Consider the following 24,917-nt stretch of genomic DNA (forward strand, 5'->3'; position numbering starts at 1 on the left):
TTCTTGGGTCTTTACACTTAATCTCCACACTAAGTCTATTGCTTAGAGTAGAGAGATATTTCAGGGCAGTGGTGGTGAGAAAGGGTTCTGAGATAATCCACAGGGCTACTGCATAGACACCTGCTGCCCCAGCTTCCTCCTAGCCCCTCTCCCCACACTTTCTTTTAACAAAGAACTGTGATAAGTAGCCAGCATGGGACCTACAAAAAGACTGTATGAGAAATAAGAAGAAAGGGAACATCAAATGAATAGTAGACAAAGAATAAATACTGGAAGAGTTGTGTAATGAAGAGAAACTACTGAACAGACATCTCTCTGTGAAATACACAAAAAATTAAAGAAATGATGGCTTTCCTAAAATAAATCTCAAGATGAGAAATAAAAGGGTCAAAGAAGGGCTTCCCCGGTGGCACAGTGGTTGAGAGTCTGCCTGCCGATGCAGGGGACACGGGTTTGTGCCCCGGTCCAGGAAGATCCCACATGCCACGGAGCGGCTAGGCCCGTGAGCCATGGCCGCTGAGCCTGCGTGTCCGGAGCCTGTGCTCCGCAACGGGAGAGGTCACAACAGTGAGAGGCCCTCATACCGCAAAAAAAAAAAAAAAGGGTCAAAGAAGAGATAATAAAAAGTAGACGGAGATGAAAAAAGCAGTCTTCTGGAAGTGGAGGGAGGAGAAAAGTGAAGCCACTCTATTATAAAAGCTCTTTTAGAAACAGCAAAATGGAGAATATTAAAAACATAATCAAGGACATGTTACACAGGCTAAAGAAGATTGAACAAAATGAAGTGGGAAAGAAAGAGTAAGAAAGGATGAGAGAAAAATGATCAATGTGGGGACAAAGGAAATCCAACTTCTGCATAATTGGTATTGCTGAAGAAGAAAGAAAAAGAAATCAAACAAGTAAAACAGAAAACAATATTGGAATCTTTAATAGTAGAAAACGTCTCTGAAACCAAACGAACTTAAAACATATGCAAATTTTCTGTCTCCTAGAAAAAAACTTATACTCATCGACACTGAGCTATATCATGGTAACATGCATGAACTTGAGGATTCAACCAAAAAATCTTATGGCTATCCAGGCAAAAAATACGATGAGCTGTAAGAGGGAAGAAATCAGGCTGGCCTCAAATTTCTGCACAGTGAAATATCTCCTAATTCTCAGAAAAAGAAAGCAAAACCCCAGAATTTTACAGATATATTAACTGTGTATTCAGGGAACGTCTACTTTAAAAAAATACATATTTATTGTTGAAATTTGGAAAAGCAGAGCATATAATGAACACATTTATTCATAATCTCACTCCTAAAATAGTCTGCCTTTCAAGTACATATTTCAAAATGCTTTCACGTGCATTCATTCTAATGGGATCCTCTGAGACGTAGACATTGCAAAATTATTATTTCCAATTTGCAGATGAATGAACTCAGTGACTTGACACAAGAATTCAGTGGCCAAACCACTACACCCAGACATCCTGGCCCTCAGTCCCAAATTCTCTAGAGTAGCTCTGTCCAACAGAACTTTCTGTGGTGATGGGGATGTTCTAGATCTGCTCCATTGAGAAAGGTAGACACTAGTCTCACATAGCTATGGGACACTTGAAATGTGACTCATGTGACCGAGAAACTGGAATTCTAAATATCATTTAACTTGAATTAATTCAAACTTACATAGCCACAGGTGGCCCGAAGCTACTATATTTGGACAGCCCAGCTCTAGAGATTTCCTTGGCATTCTTTTCCCTTCTGAAAAGGAAAGCTGACCACTTTCCATTTCAGCCATCTCCCAAGCACATCCACATCAAGTTCTTCCAAATCCTGGCCTCTGGGATCAATCAGCCTTCATAGTGAGGACAAGCCTTCTGGCTTCTGGCCCCTGTCTTCTCGGGCTGCAGTCTCCTTCGGGCTTGTCCACCCCTGGAGGTTTTAGCTGAGTCACTCCAGCTTCTGCTGGCAGAGGGGACAGGCTGGGGATGTGAGAGATATTTCACCTGGAGCCACGACTCCGTCTACCCTGGGCCACCTCAGCAAGATTCCCCTTCCTGAAGCTGAGCCTCTGGACAGAACAAAGTGGCAGACTGCTGACTCTTGAGATGACCCAGAAAGTGAGCCTGCAAGATCAGACACTTTCCCCCACCTCTGGACTCCAGAAGTTAAAATTCAAAGGAACAGGGTCTCGGGATCATGTGACTCTAGCCTTCTACCCTCCTTCTACCCTAATCTGCCCTTGAAGGATCAAAGGAAGATTCCATTCTGCAGACACGCAGACTGACTCTCCCTGTGTCCATGTGGCTGCTCTGAGTTCACCAAACAGGGGGCCCAGAGGTAGAGGTGGGTCAGACGTGCTGTGCACTGGAGTAAAATCATGGATTCACTGGACCCCACTCCCTGATCCACTATTTGGACCGGGAGCCATGAGATCTTCTCTTGTGCTCTGTGTGGTCCTGAAGAGATCACTCCTCCTGTGACTTCAGTTTCTGTACCTGTAAAATGGGGATTTTAAGACAGACCAGGGATTTTTCACAGAGCATCCTGATTCCTAGTAATCTGTGAACAACTTGACATTAGATTCCAAGTTGTGTATGTGTGAGCCCTTTTCTGGGATTTTCCACTAATTAAAACCACTTAGACGAGAGGTCATAAAGTGGTGACCATGGGTCTGATGCATTTTGCAGATGTGTTTTTTGGCCCACACTTTCCTTTTAATAGGCAAATCATTTAAAATGGTGAGATTTCACATAAGAGCACAATTTCAAGCTTCTCTTGAAAAAACAGGAGCTCTGGCATCATGGGCCTCACGTTTCCCCATGGCAACAGTCAGGAGCTGAGCAGCAGTTGCTGTTTCCAAGGGCCTATGTTCCCCACTTCACCACAGTCCCCACTCCTCCCTATTGCACCCATGACACTAAAGCCCAATGCCAGCTGTAATTTATCATTAAACTTGGGCATTTTTTTCCCTGCTAAAAGGATGGTTTTCTGTACCCACAACACTGTCAGAATTGCAAATCAGAGTTGAGAAAACAAGGTGATATTTCTTATGCCAGCCCACTTCGTTCATGAAATTGTCCCTTGCATTTGAGTTTGTGATGCCTGATTTAGAGTACTTAATCATTCATTTAACAAACGTCCATCAAGGCCCTGAAGATAGAGGTGAACAAACACAGACAAGGGCCCTGTTTGTGTGGAGCTTACAGTCTGGTGGGAAGAGAGCCAATGATAAGTGAACAAACAAGAAATACTTCGGCCATTGGTAAGTGCTTGACAAGAAGGCTGGATGGTGGAGATCAGACCACAGACAATAGCGTGGTCTGTGAAGAGGAGACCTTTGAGATGAGGCCAAACAACAAGAAGGAGTGAGCTGGGCAGAGATCAGGGGCCAGAGATCAAGGAGTGAGGGCCAGGCGGGCCAGGCAGAGGAGACAGCAGGTGCAAAGACCTGGAGGTGGGAACGGGCTTGGCCCGCTGGATCTCTGAGAGCCCACCGCTTACTGTCCACAGGCCAGCTCTCTGGTCCCTGCCTCCATGCCTCCTGGGAGACTTTTGCTCTCCGGAAGCCAGTTTTTGTCCTTGAGGCCCGCCGGGGTGGAGGGGTGGGGGTGAGGGGCAGTAGTACTTATTAATTCCTCACCAGATGTCTGGCATCCAGATGGCAGTTCTGAATCCAGTTTGCCCACAGGAAGCTCAGCTGGGGCAGGGAAGCTATTTGGTGTCACCTCGGCCCTGCTGCAATCCCTAACCAGCAAGGTAATGAAACACTCTTGACCCACTCACTGCCCAAGCCCCGTGTGGGCCAAGGATCGACTTCCCAACTCTTGCCATTTCCTTCACATCACCTCCCTGGCTGACACATGCTGTATCTGGAATCATTCCTCCACAAAGGATTGATGTTGACATCCCGGCAAGAGCACCCAGAGAGCGAGGAGGGAACAGGAGGGAGCGAGAGAAACAGAGAGAGAAAAGAGGGGAAAGAGGGAAAGGGAGAATGCATGCCTGGGACTCAAGGCCTTTGAAAGGCAACACTTGCAGCCAGAATTTACCAGCACTTCTCCCCCTCCCCCCCATTCTATAATGTGCAGAATTAATACATTGCACTAAAGAACTGGCAGGATGTCACCCCTGAAGCAGAAGTCCTTGAATATTTACAGCAGCTTTATTCATAATAATGCCAAAATGGAAACACTCCACTTTCCACCAGCAAGAAGATGTACAAAGAAAGAGTGGTATATTTACAGGATGAAATACTATGCAGTAGTAAAAAAGAACTAACTGCTGATACATGCAACTTCATGGATGAATCCACAGGCATTATACTGAGCAGAAAATACAAAAGTACATCATTTCATTTAAGTAAAGTCCAAGAACAGGAGAAACCAATCTCTAGCAATGGAAAGCACAGCAGTGTTTTGGAGGAGGTGTGAGGATTGACCTGAAAGGGGCTAAGGGGAACTTTCTGGGGGATGGAAATATTCTATACCTTTTTTTTAAACTATAGTTGATTTACAATGTTCTGTTAGTTTCTGGTGTACAGCAAAGTGATTCAGTTATACGTATATACATATATATATTCTTTCTCAGGTTCTTTTCCATTATAGTTTATTATAAGATATTGAATATAGTTCCCTGGGCTATGCAGTAGGTCCTCTATTTTATATATGGTGGTTTGTATCTGCTAATCCCAAACTGCTAATTTATCCCCCCAACCTTTCCCCTTTGATAAGTTTGTTTTCTATGTCTGTGAGTCTGTTTCTGTTTTGTAACTAAGTTCATTTGTATCATTTTTTTAGATTCCACATATAAGTGGTATCATGTGTTTGTCTTTCTCTATCTGACTTACTTCATATAGTATAATAATCTGTACATCCATTCATGTTGCTGCATATGGCATTATTTCATTCTTTTTTTGTGGCTGAGTAATATTCCTTTGTATGTATATTTCTTTATTGGAAATGTTCTATGTCTTGATTGGGATGGTGGTTGTGTGGGTACATACATTTGTTGAAATGCAAACTGTACACTTACAATGGACACATTTTATTGTACGTAAACTATAGCTCATAAAGCTAATTTTTTTTTAAAGTCATGTTTATTTTTCTCTCCAGCTATTGCTCTAAAATGTATTCAGTAGGGGACGTTCTTCCCCTATAACCTGGACTAAAACTCCTGCAGACCATGACTTTCCCCATCACTCTTGAGAAGTAATTAAAATCCTCCAGTTACTTGAATATACAAACATGATCTCTGTTCAGAAAGTCAATGTTCAGTTCCAGGCAAGGATCGAAATGTGGAACTTGGTTCGAAGAAGTCTTTTTCCCTCCCCTACCTGGGTGCTCCACGGGCTGGGAGCCACTGACAGGGAGATCCTTCTCTCCCGGACTCCCCCTTAAGTTTTTCCTCTTCCTCGTGTTCTAGAGAGAGGTCTCTGACATCCAGTGTGAGAGAAGCCAGAAGGGCAGGAGGCGCCTGGGGAGCAAGTGAGTGCTTGCTGGCTCCTCTGTTCGGCTGGCTTCCCCCACTGGGGGCCTGGTACGTCCTCTGACACATTGTCTTGCGAGCATCGCAGGAGGTGGGGGAGTAGAGCGTCCCCACTCCAGGAACACTTTCCTTGTGGGATACATTTTATCTGATAGGCTGCGCCCTTCCAGTGCCTGGTTTTCCATTGGTTTGCTGTGTATGAACTTTTGGGGGGGTCCTAGATAGAAGCAGACTTCTTAGGATTTAAAGTGGCCCTGGTGACACCCCTCTGGTCCTCAAGGAACACTCGGGATTTTCCTCCTCACATCTTTGGAGTATTTGTCCAGCTAGGGTTGCCAGATGAAATACAGTGTGTCCAGTTCACTTTGAGTTTCAGATGAACAGTGAATAATTTTTTTAGTATAAGTATGTCCCAAATGTTACATGGGTTATTCTTATGCTAAAAAATTCATTCATTGCTATTCATCCAGATGCTGATTGGACATTTGGAAGTAACCTGCTTAGCTTCTCCCCACCTCCTACTTCTGTACTGACGTAATGCTAAGTGGAGGCCCGGGAACCTGCCTGTTTTATCCAGTAGGCTGCCCTTGTGACCTTGGCCAGGTTACTTAATCACTCTGTGTATTAGTTTCCTTATCTGTTAAATGGAGATAATCACGGGACCTACTTCATAAGGCTGTTGTGACAATCACAACTAAACTGAGATAACGCAGGGACAGTAGTTGGAATGATGTCCGGCACATAGTACATTCTCAGTAAATGTTGGGTCTTAGTAGTCTTATTGTGGTTGTGGTTGCTATCCTATGAAGAGAGGGAGGACTATAGCTTCCAGTTAGATTATTTTCTAGAGAAAAGGAGCCAAAATGGAAAGAAGGATGAGGCTCCTGGATGGGAGAATTGGGAGGGGACATGGTGATTATTAAAAGCATGCCCTTTGGAGGCAGTGGGGGCCCAGACGAGAGGTGATGGAGGGATGTAGATGGCAAGGCCAGGCTTGAGAGGGTTTCTTTTGGTCTAGGAATGCGAGAGATTCCAGGGATGCTAGAGAGTTAGAGGCTGCAGGAATGTGGCAAGGGCACCCATGGATCACGCAGAGATGCAGAGGGGTACGGAGTGCAAACTCTGTAGTCAGATCGCCTTGGGTTCAAATCCTGGCTCTGCCTCGGCATCCTCGGGCAGGTTACCTGACTTACCCTCTTTGCCTCAGTTGTCCCATCGCTAAAATGGAGACAATAATATCTGCCTCCAAGCGTGGCTGTGGAACGGAATGAGTTAATGCATGTAAATTACTAGGAAAAGAACCTGGCCGGTTGTAAGCACTTGTTCATTAACTCTCAGTATACTCGGAGCCCTTTAAATGTTTAGGGGAAGAGAGTTTAAAGATTAGAATTTCTGTTTAGATATGCAGTTCATGAGCAGCAACACTACCCTGGGACCGAATTACCTGGGTCATAGCTTTACATGCATGACTAAATCGATGTCATTTATAATCTCCTCTGAAAAATAATAGGACCTCTCATTAAATGAATTAATACATGTAAAATACCTGGAACTTAATAAGTACTCAAAACACGTTGGTGGTTTTGGTTGTCATTATTATCATAATTATTCTCCTACATGGTGATGTGAGGCAGGATAGAAAAGGCAGCTCTGAACAGAGCTTCTTAGGGTTCGGATTTACCAGGTGGCTTTTCATGCCACTGACCTTGACCATTATAATATTCTCTTTTCTTTTCTTTTCTTTTCATGCCCTTGTAAGGCTAACTCAGGTAGCAGGGTTACCGTGGCCTCACAAAATGAATTGGGAAATGCTCCTCTTTTCTCTGTTCTCTGGAAGGGTTTGTGTAGGATGAGTATTACTTAGTCCTTAAATGTTTAGTAGAATTACCATGGAGGTCAGCAGGGCTTAGAGGGGTTTTTTTGTTGTTGTTTTTTTGAGGGGAGTTTTTAAATGATTGATTCTCTTTAATAGACAATGAAATATTCAGTTTTTCTTTTTCTGATAGTTGAATAAGTTATGTTTTTCAAGAAGTTTTTCTGTTTCCTCTGAGTTATCAAATTTATTGGTATAAAGTAGTTCATACTATCCATTTAGTATCCTTTCAAAGCTGTAAGATTAGATTGGTACATGAGGGCGGGGTGGGGGGGCCCATGATGGAATTATAGCCCTTATAAGAAGAGAGCTTGTCTCTGCATGCCTGGCACCAAGGAAGGACCACGTGGGGACATAAGGAAAAGACAGCCACCTGTAAGCCAGGAAGAGAGCTCTCTGCACAACCCAAATCTGCTGACACCTGGATCTTAGATTCTCCAGTCTCCAGAACTGTGAGAAGTAAATGTCTGCTGTTGAAGCCACCCAGTCTCTGGTATTTGCTTGTAGCAACCTGAGCTGATTAAGACAGACATATATTCTTCAAACTGTCAGGTGGTGCATAAAACAGGATAGTTGTGTCTTCCAAAGCCAGCAGCAAGTTTCCAACTTTGACAGCAAATAATTGTATATGTTTAAACAATGGATGCATTATGGAGCATGATACCACACATGGGTTGAAGAATATCGAGTTTGCACCAGAATGTGACCCAGATTCCTTGGGGGCTTTCCATGGATGTTCTTCTGCCTGGAGGCCCACAGAGTGACTGGAGCCCATGTACTGGCTCACGAGACCTAATGGTTACATTTTCATGAATTTTGCTAGCTAGTTGTTAAACATAGATACTATTTAAAATGAAATTTTATTAATTGGGGTTTAAAAATTATATCAAAACAAAGGTAATAGTCAAAACTCATCACTTCCTAATTGTTTTACTATTATCTATGGTCTTGAGGTTATTTACATATACTGTTACTTACATCTATATGTGCGGAGGAAATACTGTGGAGTGTTGTGATACAGTCCATCTCTTTCCAACACTGTGCTCAGTGATGTAACTTGGTGGCTTGAAATCAGCCATGTGGGCATATTTACACCATAGAAATCAGTAAACACTACAAATCAGGGCTTAGCTCATTGTTTGGTTGCTTGTCTAGACTTAAGAAGGTAATGGGAAAAGTTAGTAATAAAGATCACACTTAAAATGTGTTGTCTATAGCTGTTATATTGTGACTAGCACAAAAAATGGGGAACTATTCTTCTGGTATTTGAAAACCATCATTTGATTCAGTAAAGAAGACACACCATTGGTAAGCAAGTGACGTCCTGACATGTTCCTTCATTGTGTCTGTTTTGTCTTAATTAATGTAAATTAAAACATAACCGACATTCATAGTGGAACTAAACTCAGTGGTCAATGACACGAGTGGCTTCTTAGCTGAACTGAATAATAATCAAGAACTTTTACACACACACACAAACATATACACCCACAGTTTTTTCAGAGCGCCAGTTGTTAAACATTTACCAGCACACCACTTGAGGGATATTTGGTGGGTAGAGTCTGATCAGGTCATTTGAGTTTGAGGAGAACTAGCCGTGGAGAATGGTCCTATGATTGGCACTGTCAGATTTCCTGGTAAAAGTGCCATGACTATGTCTCAGTCATTTTCGTAGTCTCAACTCCCAGTCTGGTGCTTAGCACGTGGTCAGGAATAATGTTTGCTGAACGGATGATAGTGAACATGTTGTAAGCACTGTCTGAGTTGCAGAAGCACGTATTAGTTATTCAATAAATATTTTGGGTTCCTACTATGTGCCAGGCACTGTTCTTGGCTTCAGGGACACAATCCCTGCCCTCCTAGAGCTTACATTCTAGTGGAAGAGAAAGCCAGTAAAGTACAAACTCTGCTTTCAGGTTAATTTTATGTCACCTTGACTAGGCTAAGAGATGCCTAGTTAGTTGGTGAAACATTATTTCTTAGTGTATCTGTGAGGATGTCTCTGGAAGAGATTGCATTTAAATCAGTAGACTGAGACCTGCCCTCACCAATGTGTTGGGCATCATCCAATCAGCTGAGGACTTGAATAGAACAGAAGGGTGGAGGGAGGGCAAATTCCCTTCTGGTCTATCTGAGCCATCCATCTTCTCCTGCCCTCGGACATCGGTGCTTCCGGTTCTTGGGCTTTTGGACTCAGATTGGAACCTACACCAGCAGTCCCCTGCTTCTCAGGGCTTTGACCTTGGACTGAATTACACCACCAGCTCTCCTGGTTCTCCTGCTCGCAGATGGAAAATCGTGAGACTTCCTGGCCTCCATAACTGTGGGAGCCAAATCCTATCACAAATCTCCGCTTACATGTATCTAGATATGTCCTATCCATTCTCTTTCTCTGGGGGACACTGACTAATACAGGTGGCAGCAATTGGTTATATGAAGAAAAATGAAGCAGGATAAGGGGATGGAGACAAGTGGTATCACGCTTCTGCCACACAAGGAGCCAGGACATGGCCATCTACTTAAAACCTGGCTCCATCTCTAGGAAGCTGTGTGTCTTCAGAGTAGTCACTTGACCTCTCTGAGCTATGAAAACTGTCTCTAGCTGATATTCGGGTCCATTTGTGGACTCACAGGTTCCAAGCCCTAAGAAGACCTTGTTGGCCACATTTGCTTTTTTGTGGCCTGAACCTTTGGATTCATTGGCTTCCAAGGTGGTCCCTGAAACTCCCCTGGCAGAACGTGGGCATTCCAGAAGCTTCTGTAAATGGGGTGCTGTTTATTGTGCTGCCACTTTCCTGCATCTTTGTTTGCTGTACTAGGAGTACCTGGGTTGGGTCTGCCCCTTTGTTTGCCTCTGTGGAACCCTGGAACGATGCCTTTTGGCTCCAAGCACCCATTGAGACAAAGAGGTCCTTTTCTATAACAGATGCAGCGCAGGATCTCAGCTGCCTGGGAAACCCCAGTTTGAGGTTCTAGAAACATGCCTGACACCTATCTGTTGCCTCTCTGGTCTCAGTGTTCATATCCATAAAGCAGGGGGCTTGGCGATGGTCTGACTGTCCTCCATTGAATTCCTGGATCAGGGAGGTATTAGGTTTGCCAGGGTAGGTGGGAGGGAGGGAGTGAACAGGGGGCCCAGTAGGGAGCTCCTCATCCCACTTCTCCCAGAAAAACTCCTTTTAACTAAATTTTACTCTCAAGGTTTGTCTGTTTCATATTGTGATTCAATATACAATTTTGCTTGGACAAAGGGCTGGAAGTTATAAATACTTATAAATCTGTGATTATCTAAGATCTCTCATCCCTGATATGTAGGAATCTGCCTGGTATAGGAACCAAAAAGATGTTAGGAAATCAAAACTTAGGCAATTTTTAGTCGTGGTATTTGATTCCATATTATTGCTTTTGCTTTCGATCTTTAAAATGTGTGTCCAATAGTCTGACCTCTTAAAATATTCGTTTCAAGCGGTTTTGATTTGTTTTACAATTATTCTTCCCTGACCCCAACAACTCAAAACTGTGAGAACTAATAAATGAAGTCAGCAAAGTAGCAGGATACAAAGTCAACACACAAAAATCAGTTGCATTTCTATACAATCTAAAAAGGAAATTAAGAAAATAGTTCATTTACAATAGCATCAAAAAGGATAAGATACTTAGGAATTAACCAAGGAGGTGAAAGACATGTACAATGAAAACTACAAAACATGGCTGAAAGAAATGAAAGACATAAATACAGATCTTCCTCAACTTGCAATGGGGTTACATCCCAATAAACACATTGTAAATTAAAAATATCAAGGCTTCCCTGGTGGCGCAGTGGTTGAGAGTCCGCCTGCCGATGCAGGGGACACGGGTTCGTGCCCCGATCCGGGAAGACCCCACATGCCGCGGAGCGGCTGGGCCCGTGAGCCATGGCCGCTGAGCCTGCGCGTCCGGAGCCTGTGCTCCACAACGGGAGAGGCCACAACAGTGAGAGGCCCGCGGACCGCAAAAAAAAAAAAAAAAATCATAAGTCAAAAATGCATTTGATACACCTAACCTACTCAACATCATAGTTTAGCCTAGCCTACCTTAAATGTGCTCACTTACATTAGCCTACAGTTGGGCAAAAATCATCTAACACAAAGCCTATTTTATAATAAAGTGTTGAATATCTCATGTAATTTATTGAATGCTGTACTGAAAATGAAGAGCGGAATGGTTGCCTGGGTACAGAATGCTTATAAGTATATTGGTTGTTTACCCTCATGATGGTGTGGTTGGCTGGGAGCTGAGGCTCACTGCCACTGCCCAGCATCAGGAGAGAGGATCAGACTGCATATTGCTAGCCTGGAAAAAGATCAAACTTCAAAATTCTACTGAATGCATATCACTTTTGCACCATCATAAAGTTTAAAAAATTGTTAAGTTGAACCATCAGAAATAGGGGACTGACTGTAAGTGGAAACATATCTTGTGTTCATGGGTTGGAAAACTTAATATTGTTAAGATATCAATACTACCCAAAGTGATCTAAAGAGTCAGTGCAATCCCTATCAAAACCCCAGTGGTTTTTTGAGTGGAAATAGAAAACCCATCCTACAATTCATGTGGAATCTCAGGGGACCCCAAATAGCCAAAACAATCTTGAAAAAGAACAAAGCTGGAGGACTCAGAAGTTTTCCTGATTTCAAAACTTACTACAAAGCTGCAGTAATCAGAACAGTGTGGTACTGGCAAAAAGACAGATATAAACCAATGGAACAGAATAGAAAGCCCAGAAATAAACCCTCACATGTATGGTCAAATGATTTTTGGAGAGGGTCCCAAGACCATTCAATGGGGAAAGGACAATCTATTCACCAAATTGTGCTGGGAAAACTGGATATTCACATGCAAAAGAATGAAGTTAGACCTTTATCTAACATCGCATACAAAAATGAACTCAAAATGTGCTCATGATCTAAACATAAGACCTAAAACTATAAAAATCTAAGAAGAGGGCTTCCCTGGTGGCGCAGTGGTTGAGAGTCCGCCTGCCGATGCAGGGGACACGGGTTCGTGCCCCGGTCCGGGAAGATCCCACATGCCGTGGAGCGGCTGGGCCCGTGAGCCATGGCCGCTGAGCCTGCGCGTCCGGAGCCTGTGCTCCGCAACGGGAGAGGCCACAACAGTGAGAGGCCCGCGTACCAAAAAAAAAAAAAAAAAAAAATCATTAAAAAAATCTAAGAAGAAAACATAAGACAAAAACTTCAGGACATTGGATTTGGCAATGATTTCTTGGATATGACACCAAAGGCACAGGCAACAAAAGAAAAAATAGACAAATGGGAAAAGAGGATTTGTTTTACAAAAATTCCCTCTGCAAGAGACTTTGTAGGTCTGTAAATTGCATGAGAGAATGTAAACACTGGTACAAAAGCTAAGGCACTTGGGAAACGGAAATTCTCCTATGTTGGGCGTGTTAAGCAGAGTCTCAGGATGTGTTTTCAAGGTTTGGAAATGGATGTAGGTGTGTCTTACAGTCTTCCCTCTCTCAGTAAGGGACAACCTCATTCTTCCATTGAGGCCAACAACTAGAATTACCCTGGGCTTCTCTCTTTGCCTTACACATCATAACAGATCCTTGGCAAAGCTATCTTAGAAATAGATCCAGAATTTGACGACTTCTCATTACCTCCACTGCTCCCATCAGACCCTAGCTGCCAGTATCTGTTGCTTGGATTATTGCCAAAGCCATCTCATTGGTCTCCCTGGACCATTGGACCTTGCCCCTTTAGATGGATTAACTAATTGTAGTGTCTGCACATAGTTTGATGCCTGTCCTGTGTAGCTCAGGATATGTTCTATTAGGATGGTGCTTGTTAGGATGGAGTTCAGTTCAGTGTGCTGTGGACACTGAATAAAGTCAACAAAACCTACTATGAGTAAGAAGTAAGAAGAATAAATGGCACCAGACAGCACCAAACCCAAGAAATAGTCTGTCCATGCAAGATCATTGCCTTGAGAGAATATAAGAAAGCAAGGTCAGGGCAGTGGGCAGTTTTATTTAAATAGTGACTATGGGAATAATAAGACACTATTTGTTATGGATCCTGTGGGACACTGATGTATCAGAAGATGTTACCATTACTGCGCTCTTGTTTCATCAGCAGGTGAATAGTTTCACAAGTTTTGACAAATGTACAAACTCATGCAACCACCACCCCAATTGAGGTCTAGAACATTTCTGTCACCCCAGTAGTTCCCTTTGTGCTTCTTTGCAGCTCCCCCCGCCCCCGCAAAACACAAACATCCTAACCCCAGCCTCGGTAACCACAGATCCGTTTTGTTTTGAATCTTTGGAATTGCATTGTCAACCTGAATGCATAGATTCTAGCATTCAGCTGATAGCAGCTGTGGGGTACTTGGTTAAGAGAGTTGGCTCTGGAGGTAGACTGTCTTGTTTGCACAACCATTGCCTCGCTACTGACCTCCTGGAATCTCAGTTTCCCAATCCACCAAATGGTCATAATAATTATACGTACTTCACTGGGATTCTGTGATGAATAAACAATAGCAGGTACCTACTAGCCCAATAAATACCAGTAATTATTATTACTATTTATAGAGTGGGTACCAAGTGTTGGACGTTGTGCTAGATGCCACGTATGGATGCGGCAGTTGCTACTGGTGCTCTGTCCACATCCCTGTTGGCGGTTACCGTTCTGCACACGCCAATAGCTTCTTGCAGAACCCTGGATGCTCTGCATGAACTTGTTAATTTGGCTGCTGCACAGGGCAGGTCGAAGTGCTGGAGAGTTAACGCTCCCATGAGCAGCCCTCCACCAGTGATGAGCAAGAGCTGGCAGATAAATAGCAGCTTCCTTGCCTCCCAGGGGGACTGCTCTGAGGCACGATCTCCACTGTCTTCGAGGGTCCCCATCAAGATTGAGCCCCAGCTGCCCTCCGTAGTAACCTTCTTGTTAATACACTGTCTTGGCGTCCTTCTCTGTTTCACTTCCTCACTGCCCTTCCAGAACTTTCTGAGATTCCCTGTCGAGCAAACTACTTTTCCCTCTCATGCTCATCTCAGGGTCTACTTCTTAGACAATGGGGTATTTCATTTTATCGTCAAACAATCCTATAAAATGGACAGATATAGCTTCCCCATTTTATAGTTGAGCAAAATGAGGCTCAGATAGGTGACACCACCGGCTCAAAGTCTGAGCCTTGGGCACTTACCCTCTCCACTGCCTCCCCGAGGAATGGGCCCTGATGGGCCCTGCTCCAGGACCTCTTCTCCCTCTGCCACCCAAAGCTCTGCTGACCCTCCTGGGCCTGCATCTCCCCCCTGCAGGAAGGTCGCTGCCTGTTCGTCATCCTGCTCATGGCGGTGTACTGGTGCACAGAGGCCCTGCCCCTCTCGGTGACGGCCTTGCTGCCCATCATCCTCTTCCCCTTCTTGGGCATCCTGCCCTCCAACAAGGTCTGCGCCCAGTACTTCCTGGACACCAACTTCCTCTTCCTCAGCGGTCTGATCATGGCCAGCGCCATCGAGGAGTGGAACCTGCACCGGAGAATTGCCCTCAAGGTCCTGATGCTCACTGGGGTCCAGCCGGCCAGGTAAGGCCAGGTAATGGGTCCAGCCCAGAGGTGGCGAGGCAGAGGGACCACATCTCTTGGAACCTAAACCCACTCTTCCTGCTCTGGTCATCCAGGGCAACAAACTCATCATGTCCCACCATCCACTTGTTTATTCATTTCTCAAATATTTAGTGAGCCGCTCTGTGTGCCAGACACAGTGCTAGGCCCTTGGGCAGTTCTCAAAAGTATGTAAGAATCACATGGGAATCAGTTGAAATGCTGATTCCCAGACCTCACCCCCAGGGATTCCTGTCCAGTAGTTCTAGAGGGGGCCATATTAGCAGTTTGACTCAGACTACTTGGGGCTGAATCCCACCTTTCCTGCTCTGGGAGGTGACTTAGGCTCTCTTTGCCTGTACAATGATGATACAGTAGCTTGGACCTGCACAGTAAATGCTGGCTGTCATCATCCTGGTTTTCTATTTACCAGCCAAGGTGACATGGTGGGTGTGGAGTGGATGAAAAGATGGCCTTGGAGAGGCAGGGAGGTAGGGTCCATTCCTAAGGGCCTTGGGCCCCCTAGCTAGGATTCCAACTTTTATTTTAAGATGATTGAATGGCCTTTAAAATAAGGTCATTGTTGTTCTTTTAATCTTTTTTTTTTGCAATTTGTTGAATCTTAAGGATTCCTTCCCAGTAATGTTTTTAAATTCATAAAGCACAACACATAGGATTTAAAACAACAACCACAACAATTACAGCAAAATGCACTTATCCAAACAATTTTTTAAAACCACACAAATTTGTGATAGTATACTACATGTACTTCTTTATTAACACAATAAATGATGAGATCTAGCAACAGCCCCATAACTGTAGTTTTGAGGCAGTTCTGAGTGTCAATGATATTCCAAGATGTCTCAACTATTATAATGTGATATGGAAGTGTCTGTGATCTTTACTGGTAACCAACAACCCTTCTAACAGAGAAAAAATTTTTTTAATTAATTAATTTATTTTTGGCTGCATTGGGTCTTCGTTGCTGCACGCGGGCTTTCTCTAGTTGTGGCGAGCGGGGGCTACTCTTCGTTGTGGTGTGCGGGCTTCTCACTGTGGTGGCTTCTCTTGTTGTGGAGCACAGGCTCTAGGCGCGCGGGCTTCAGTAGTTGTGGCATGCGGGCTCAGTAGTTGTGGCTCATGGGCTCTAGAGTACAGGCTAAGTAGTTGTGGCTCACGGGCTTAGTTGCTCCTCAACATGTGGGATCTTCCTGGACCAGGGCTCGAACCCGTGTCCCCTGCATTGGCAGGTGGATTCTTAACCACTGCACCACCAAGGAAGTCCTCCCCTTCTAATAATACTGAACTTTTTTGCCTATGTTTATCACTGAAGGAAATATTTAATTTCTATTAGATGTTAGTAAAATAGAGGTATATTTTCCCCTAGCATGTCCATTCTGAATTATATCTATGGCCCCCCTGGTTATCAATCTCTGCTTTAAAGAATTCTAAGCTGGAGAGTGACATGACCAGATTTGCATTTTTAAAAAAATTCCTCTTGGCTGCCATGAGGAGATCAGATGAAGGTGAGAAGCCAGATGCAGCCCAGGTAAGAGACTGTTCTGGGGATCCAGATGAGAGATGGTGCCACCTTGGACTAGGGTGGTGGCAGTGGAGATGGGCTGAATGGATAGGTTTGAGAGCTTTTTTTGTGGTGGGGATGGGGGTGGCGATGAGGGAGAAGGAGGTTCTGAATAACTCATGGTTTTCTAGCGTCTGCTCTGGGCCAGGCATTCTGCTAGGCTCTGTAGCTGTTTCCTCATGGAGGAACTGTCAGTCCTATTGGAGAGATTCCATCTATAGAACTGATCCCAACACAGAGCAGAATTTAATACCTAAGGGACACATGGTGCAATATGAGCCCACATGAGAGATATAGGGTGACTTCTTGGAGGAGGTTACATTTGGCCTTGAAGAATGGATGAGGCTGCTGTCAAACATGTTTTAAAGTTACAACAATGAAAACGGTATGACACTAGCTCAGAAATACATTTTTAAAACACAGAATAAATAATCTGGAAGAAATTGAAATCCGTGGGAAAGGGAAGGATTCAAGAAGTGGTGGGTGTTGGAATAATTTGTGTATTCTTTAGGAAAAAATTCTACTTAGATCCGACTTTGTTCTATACAACTAAATAAATTCCAGGTGTATTAAGAGTTCAATGTAAAGAAAAGCAAATCACTAAACTTAGATTCCTGTTGGTGGGAGGGACCAAGCAATGGCAGGCAGGCAGGACATCAAGGCATGTTTGGGAGCTGGCGAGAAACTCAGCAGAGCCTGAGCAGGGGTGCCTGGGAGGAGTGGGAAGGGAAGGGGGAGAGAGGAGGCTGGGAAGGCCACTTAGGGTGAAACAGTGGAGAGTCTTGGTGCCAAACCAAGACACCTTTATTCTGCAACGGGAGCTATCCAGGATTTGTGGGCAAAGGAGAGAAAATGTCAGGGTTAGTGTGTCTTTAGAACTAATTTACCTTGGGCACCTGAGGTCAGTTCACTTACATACACTGAGTCAGTTTCCTTAGATCTAGAATAAGCGTGGTGAATGGATTTGGTTCCCACTTGGTCACTAGCTTGTCCTCTCTGGGCCTTAACTTTCCATGTGTAAACAAGTGGGATACAAAGCAGAGGCCCCAGTTCTAGATCGGCCTCTGACTCCCTCTGTTCCCAGGCTCATCCTAGGGATGATGGTGACCACGTCCTTTCTGTCCATGTGGCTGAGCAACACGGCCTCCACTGCCATGATGCTGCCCATCGCCAGCGCCATCCTGAAGAGTCTCTTTGGCCAGGAGGTTCGTAAAGACCTCAGCTGGGAGAGTGAAGAGAAAGCAGGTGAGTCTGTGGGAAGGGACTGGGAGGAACTCCACCAAGGTGGAAGAGTGGGAGTGGGGACATCCAGAGGGTGTTGGGGAAGGCCAAGGGAATGCACTTATTGAGCACCTACTACGTGCCAAGTTTAATAATAGTAACTGAGAATTCACTAAGTCAAACCATGGTACCTTTTTTAAAAATTTACATTTATTGAGCATTTACTGTGTACTAAGCAATGAGTTAAACACTTTACATACATTAACTCCTTGGCCTCTCAAAACAGCCTCATGAAGTAGGTACTATGCAACTTGAAACAATGATGAGATTTATTTCAATGAGATTGGCAAAAATAAGAAAGCTGGATAGTGCCCAGTGTTGGCAGGAATGGGAGCCATTGGAACTCTGTGCGCTGCTAGACAGTGTGGACAGTCAGCCTTTCTTAAGGGCATTCTACAAATATTTGATCAAATTAAGAGTGCGTATACCCTGGAACCCAGAAGTTTGGCCCTGAATGCAAGTGCTAAAGGCATTCTGACACGGGTTCATGAGGAGACACATGTGACCATGTTTAGTGCAGCATTCCCTGTGGTATGCTGGTTAGGGTTCAGGTTCGGGTTAGGTTTAGGGTTGTGGTATGGCCACCATCGCCAGTAAAGGAGGAGATTGAGTGTGGTGGGTGCACGTCACCGAGCACTATGCTGCTTTTAGGAACAAAGAATTAGAGGGACATATAGTTATAGAAATAAATCTCATAAAACCTAGTTGTGATTGGAAAAGCCAGAAGGAGATATAGAACACAATATCGTTATGTAAATTAAAAACACTCACAAAAGACAAAACGTTTGCAAGAACATAAACAAAGGAAAAGCTACACATTAAACGCATCCCAGTGGTTGCTCTGGGAAGGATGGGATTGGGAAATGGGGATAAAAGGGACCAAATTAATAAATAAAACAAAAAGAGTGGCCTTGTGCAACAGATAGTGAGAATGTGCCATGAAATGAGGGATTGGATTCACTTAAATCTCTGAAACTGTGTTCTAAAGAAAACAAAACACAAGTAGCTGCCATGTTTTTAAGTGACTAAATGAGAGCTCAGAGAGGGGAACTGACTTCTCCAGGTCACACAGCGAGCAAATGGTAGAGCCCAACTTTGCACCCAGGCAGTCTGGCTGCAGAGCCCACTCTCTTCCGCATGAAATCAGCTGCATCAGTGAGAATTCTTTTGGCTGCAGGTAAAAGGATGCCTGTCTGCCAGTGACTTAAAGAACAAGGGTTTATTTTCCTCAAATGTCAAAAAGTCAGAGAAGGGCAGTTCCAGGGTCATTTCAGAGGCACAAGGATGTCAGGGCTGTTCACTGGTATCTCTGTGATTCCCTTGGTCTTTCCCTCGTGGTTGCAAAATGGCTGCCGCATCCTGAGTCTTGGGGCTGCCAGCTGCCCCCACTTTACCTACTTTATACCCTGAGCTTCCAAGTAACAATCACCGATGTTAGTACTGAGTACTTACTTTTATGCAAGGTCTCATCTAAGGGCCTTACATCTGAATGACATGGAGCTAGCTTTGACCTCATTTAGAGCAATGGAAATGGAGGAAGAAATTTAAAAAGTGGTTAAAGTAGTCCCCAAGGTCACATAATTCCAAAACAGCAGCTCTGGTATTTTGAATCCAGGTTGGTTGACTTTAGCGCCTGTACTCTTAACCTCTGTTGTTCTGCCTCCCATTGAAGATGTTTTTTCTAAGAGTTTAGTGGCAAAAAAAAAAAGAAAAAAAGGTATGAAAGCCAGTTCCCTCATTATATGAATAAGATGAAAAACCTGAGACTCGAGAAGGGGAAGGGACTTGCCCAAGGTCACACACAGCGTCATGCGAAATCCAGAGTCTTTCCCCTTATGCTGCAGGATGTCAGGAGGCAGGAGACCCTGGGAGGCTGGGGCAGACCTCTGCTTTCATAGGCGGCGGGATCAGAGATCGGGGATTAGTTAATGATCAGCCCCAAGACCTAAAACGGGTAATTCCAGTGCAAAGAGAGATGTTCTCTTTCATCCAGTTTCTGTGCTCTGCCCTGGTGGCAGGAGGTAAGGACAGGAGTGGAGGGAGTGGAGACTCTGTTTATGGGCCAGGATAGGGGCGAGGAGGCTCCTGGAGGCTTTCCTGGAGCCTTTAAGTCCCTGAGGGACACCCAGAGCAACAACTATAAGGATGATGTGAGCTACCATTTCCTGAAGACCCACCCTATGCCAGACACTGTGCTAAACTTTTCATACCCATTAGCTGATTTAATCTTCATAACAGTACTATGAAGTAGATGACACCCATATTACAGACGAAGAGACTGAGGGTCAGAGAGGCAAAATGCTTTGCCCAAAGCAACATGGTGAGTTAGTTGCTGAGCTTTGTCTGAATCTGGAATCTGTGCTTACAAGCCAGAACAAGATAGAGCCTGGGGCAGGACGGGGCTCGCTGGACAACACCCTAGGGATCCTCAGCCTTGGAGGGCAGCCCTGCTGCTTCTCTTCAGTTCTTTTACACACTCTGCTCCTTGCACTGCCTGGGGGACCAGGGCCACATGGGTGGTGGCTTCTCCTTCTACATGCATGTTCTCATTAGATCCTCCACTTCAGCCCTTCAAGGGTGGCCCTGGCATCATGCCTATTTTACAGAGGAGGAAACTGATGCACAGAGTGGTGAAGTATTTGCCCAAAGTCCCTCAGCCAGTAAGGGGCCCATTTGGCTTTTGAATCTAAACTCTTCCACTCTCCCCCCTCCTTTTTTCTGCCCAGAGAAGGCTAGGCTGCCACCCGTGCCTTTCCTTTAGGAATGCCCAAGACGCTCTCATTCCAGAAGCAGTCTTGTCAGCTGAGTTAAGCATTGTCCTCCTCTTGCCTCTTCATTCATGAGGCTGCGAGAGGGGGCCTCTTCCTGAGGCTCTTCTCTCATCTATAAAATGAGGACAAAACCACCCATTTCGTACATATCGTTGTCAGGCTTACATGAGAAATGAGAGCCTGGCACATAGACATGGTTAATACGTGGCAGTGATACTATTGCTATTATATAAAAACCAGTATAAGAGTTCCAGGAATTGGAAAGAGTGGGTAATAAGACCCTACACCTTGATTCAGGTTGAAGTTTCCTATGACTGCTAGTTGAGAAGGATTTATTACCCGTCTCCTCCGTGGACTCCAGGTTCCATGGGAGCTTGTGTCGGTCTTTCTCATTGCTGTGAACTATAGTATTGTTCACCTAGAACACTGTTTGGCACGTAGTAGATAATCAATAAGTGTGTGATACTGTTCTATGCCTGTTTCCTCATATATAAAATGGGGATATTAATCCTTACCACCCAGGTAGTTGTGGGCACTAAGTAAATTAATGGATGTAAAACTGCCTATCCTGGGGACCTTTGACTTCCCCTGGGGTGCTATTTACCTAATCTGATACAAGAACTCTTTCCTGAGAGCCTTCTGTGTGCCAAACTTCAAGAACATTTCAGTCATACCAGGGAGGTTCAATTAGAGTTAGCTGTTCCAGGTCAGAGCCAGGTGGGTGCCTTTGGAGGTGGGGTGAGATTCAAGGGTTGGGGAATCAGTAGTCCTGGGAACAAGCCGACTCTGCCATTTACCCAGTGGGTCATCTTTATCCCACGCTTCCCCCGTGTCTCTGGGCCTCAGTTTCCCGAGGTGTAAAGAGGAAGGTAATAACCCCTGCCCAGCTCTCCCAGTCTGTTCTGAGGCTGCCGTAAGATGACAAATGTGAAAGTTCTCAGCTCCCTCACCCGATATAAACTCAGGGATTGTTATTATTTGAATAAGATCTTACGTAAACACCGAGCTCCTAACCAGCCTGCGATTTCTGGACCCACGGAAGTCAGAACCTTTGGAGACTTTGGCCTGTTTTCGTGTGGTCACTTGGGTCAGTGTGGTCACAGGAGGTACAGGGATGACCCGGGATAAATGGTTAAGAGTAGCTGAGCTGCTAGGGGCTGAGTAGCACCTTGGTTTTCCAAGTTTTTTTCAACTTCATCTTCATTGGTTTTATCATCATCATTAGAAAAAAATAATGCTTGGTATTAAATTTTTTCACATTACTAATTTGCATAAAGAAAAAGTGAAACTCCTTCCTAATTTTAATTACTACAGATAATTACTGTTCATAGCCATGTGCGTATGAATAGCTTCCTCTGCCTCGTCTATAGCACGTACAGTTTTGTATCAGGGCTCTCCAACTCCGATGCTGGCAGCAACCAGCTTCCATGGCTGAGGACTGTGGCAAACTGGGGAGCACTCACCCCCTCCAAGGTCATGGGCAGCCACTGGAGGCTTCAGTTCCCCATCTCTAACTTCAGGGGAGCCTTCTCAACCCTGCCTGCCCCAAAGAATGACCTACAGAGCTTTTAAAAATACTGAGTCCCCAGAGCCTCTAAACCAGAACCTCCAGGGTGGGACCTGGGCATTCTCAGCAAATTCTAATGTTCATCCAGGGCTGAGGAAGGTGGCCTATTGTTATACCCGAGATGCTGGTGAGCTCTGCGGACATCTGATGCTCCGTGACAGCCATTCCCAACCCGGGTGAGAAGGGTACAGAGAGAGCTAGAGATGGGTGGGGGGTAGGGAGTCACTGGGTTAGGGTTCTTCCTGTCTGGCCATCCCCTGGGGAGCGACTTTGCCCACCAGCATCAGTGTCCTATTAACAGTCCTTCACTTCCTGCTTCAGTGCCCCGGCCTCCGGCCCCGTGCGTTGCATGTGGACGTGTGTTCCCATCACGGGAGCCCTGAAGCCCTTGTCCCCACGGCCCAGGGTGAGCTGATCTGAATTTAGCCTTCCGACCCCTGCTGGTGGGTCAGCCTCAGGCACAGTAAAAATGGCCCAGTCAGCCACCATGGAATGCTGCTCCCTCGTGGGACCAGCAGGAAAAGAACAGCCCAGAATGGAGAAGGGAAGGGACTTCCCCAAGCCCCCTGGTGAGACAGAGAAAGAACTGAGGCTGGAGTCTAGACCCTTCCACCCAGTCCACGTGGCCAAAGCCCCCCAGGAATACATCTGTAGTTAAACAGGTTGAGTTTGTTATCGTTGCTGCAGTGAGGGAGAACACACACCACGGGCGACTACAGTCAACTCAGAGGGTGCTAGAAAGCACCTCTCATAGGATTTGGGCTTTGGTTGGGTCATTTTGGATGGGGATGGGGGCTAAGAAAGTAGGGTTTGCTCTAGATTGGGTGCTGGTGACGATTCTGTGATTAGGCAAGAAGTAACCATTTATTTAGCAAGAGAATTGGAAGCTTGATATTTTGTGGGTGGCAAGTGGCTTTGCACTTAAACGAGATTATGAGGTGTCCTTGCTCTGGCTCATTTTATCAGTCTCAGAGTGACTTTGTCTGAAGTCGGTGATGTGTGAGATTGTTTAGGTCCAACAAGAGAACGATGTGTCTGTCGTATCTGGGTCAGACAAGTTCCAGACTTCAGGGACCACTCTTTTATTCTTTCTTGGTAGTAACCCACATTTTCTAAATCCCCACTAGTGCTCAGATTCCTGTTAAATTTTTAAAATCAGGGGCTGGCAAACTTGGGCCCACTAAATCTAGCCTGCTGCCTGTTTTTCATGCAGCCTGTGAGCTAAGCATAGTTTTAATGTTTTTAAATGGTTGGATAAATCAAAAGAAGAAGAAGATTTTGTGACATGTGAAGATTATATGAAATTCGGTTTCAGTATCCAAAAATAAATGTTTAGTCACACTAGTCATTTCTGTATTGTCTACGGCTGCTTTCATGATATCATGGCAGATTTGAGTGGTTACAACAGAGATCATATGGCTTTTCATATTTACTACTGGCCTTTTACAGAATAAGTTTGCTAATCCCTGCTTTAAATGACGTTTTAGTTGTTCAGGTTGCTATGACAAAAATACCAGAGACTGGTATTTATTTCTCCCAGTTCTAGAGTCTGCAAAGTACAAGATCAAGGCGTCAGCAGATCCGGTGTCTGTTGAGGGCCTTTTTCTGGTTTGTAGACAGCCATCTTCTCACTGTGTCCTCACATGGGGAAAAGGCAAGGGAGCTCTGTGGGGTCTCTTTTATAAGGGCACTAATCCCATTCATGAGGGCTCCTCCCTTATGACCTAATCACCTCCCCAAAACTCCACCTGTTAATACCATCACATTAGGGATTAGGTTTCAACATATGAATTTTGGGGGTGATGAAAACATTCTGTCTCTAGCAAATAAGTCAACTCTTTAATCCTCTTGATAACCCTAGGGGAATTATTACTTCCATTTTATGAATTAAAGATGTTCAAGGAGATCAAGGGATTTATCTAAGCCAGAGTTTCTTAACTTTGGCACTATTTGACATTTTAGGTAGGATAATTCTTTCTTGTGGGGGCTGACGTACGTCCTGTAAGATGTTTAGCAGCATCCCTGACCTCTGACCACTAGATACCAGTAGCACCCCAACTCCCCCCATCCCAGTTGCAACAACCAAAAATGTCTCTAGACATTGTCCAATATCCCCTGGAGGCCGAATCGACCCCAGGTGGGAACCACACTGATCTAAGGTCGCAGAGCCAGTGATGGAGCTAGGACTTGAACCCTGAACCCGTGTGTTCAGCTACCAGTCACACTTCCAATGCCCTGGGATGGATTCTTTTGCTCTTGGTGATGGTTTCAGCTACCGAAACTTTTAATCCCTTCAGTTGTCTCCACGACACTCCAAGGCTCCTGCGGGGAGTCTGGCCTATCAAGCAAGGGCTTCTTTAAAAACGAAGTCAGATCCTGTCCTGACTCTCCTCTGCTCAAACACTCCCCTGGCTGCACTCCCATCTGGCTCAGAGGAGAAGCTAAAGTCCTTACTGTGAGCCCCAAGACCTCTGTGTGATCCACACCACTTCCTGCCGCCTCACTCCTGCCACTTCTCCCACCTCTCCTCCTCCTTCATGCCCCTCCAGCCCCACTGATCTCCTTCCTGCTTCCCAACACACCAGACACACTCTCACTTCAGGCCTTTGCACTTGCTGTTCCTGTTGCCCCCACCCCTCCTCCCACAGCTCTTCAGATGATTGGCTCCTTTTTATCCTGAGGTCTCAGCTCAAGTGCCATCAGCTCATATGTCTGCTCTGTTGACCTGATCACAATAGTCCCCCTGCTCCTCCTCCCCACGCTG

General features: G+C 45.0%; 1 protein-coding gene across 2 annotated transcripts in view; it reads left to right on the forward strand.

The window, feature by feature from the left end:
* The window catches only part of SLC13A3 (solute carrier family 13 member 3), a 93,595-nt gene that overhangs the window by 33,286 nt on the left and 35,392 nt on the right, over nucleotides 1-24,917 (forward strand). For both annotated transcript variants that reach the window (XM_033433853.2, XM_004272942.3), the window contains 2 exons: nucleotides 14,669-14,934; nucleotides 17,619-17,779. In XM_033433853.2, the coding sequence (XP_033289744.2) occupies nucleotides 14,699-14,934; nucleotides 17,619-17,779 (397 nt within the window). In that variant the 5' untranslated portion in view covers nucleotides 14,669-14,698. The remainder of the gene's footprint in view (nucleotides 1-14,668; nucleotides 14,935-17,618; nucleotides 17,780-24,917) is intronic.

The sequence above is a fragment of the Orcinus orca genome, chromosome 16, assembly GCF_937001465.1.
Source record: "Orcinus orca chromosome 16, mOrcOrc1.1, whole genome shotgun sequence".
NCBI lineage: Eukaryota > Metazoa > Chordata > Mammalia > Artiodactyla > Delphinidae > Orcinus > Orcinus orca.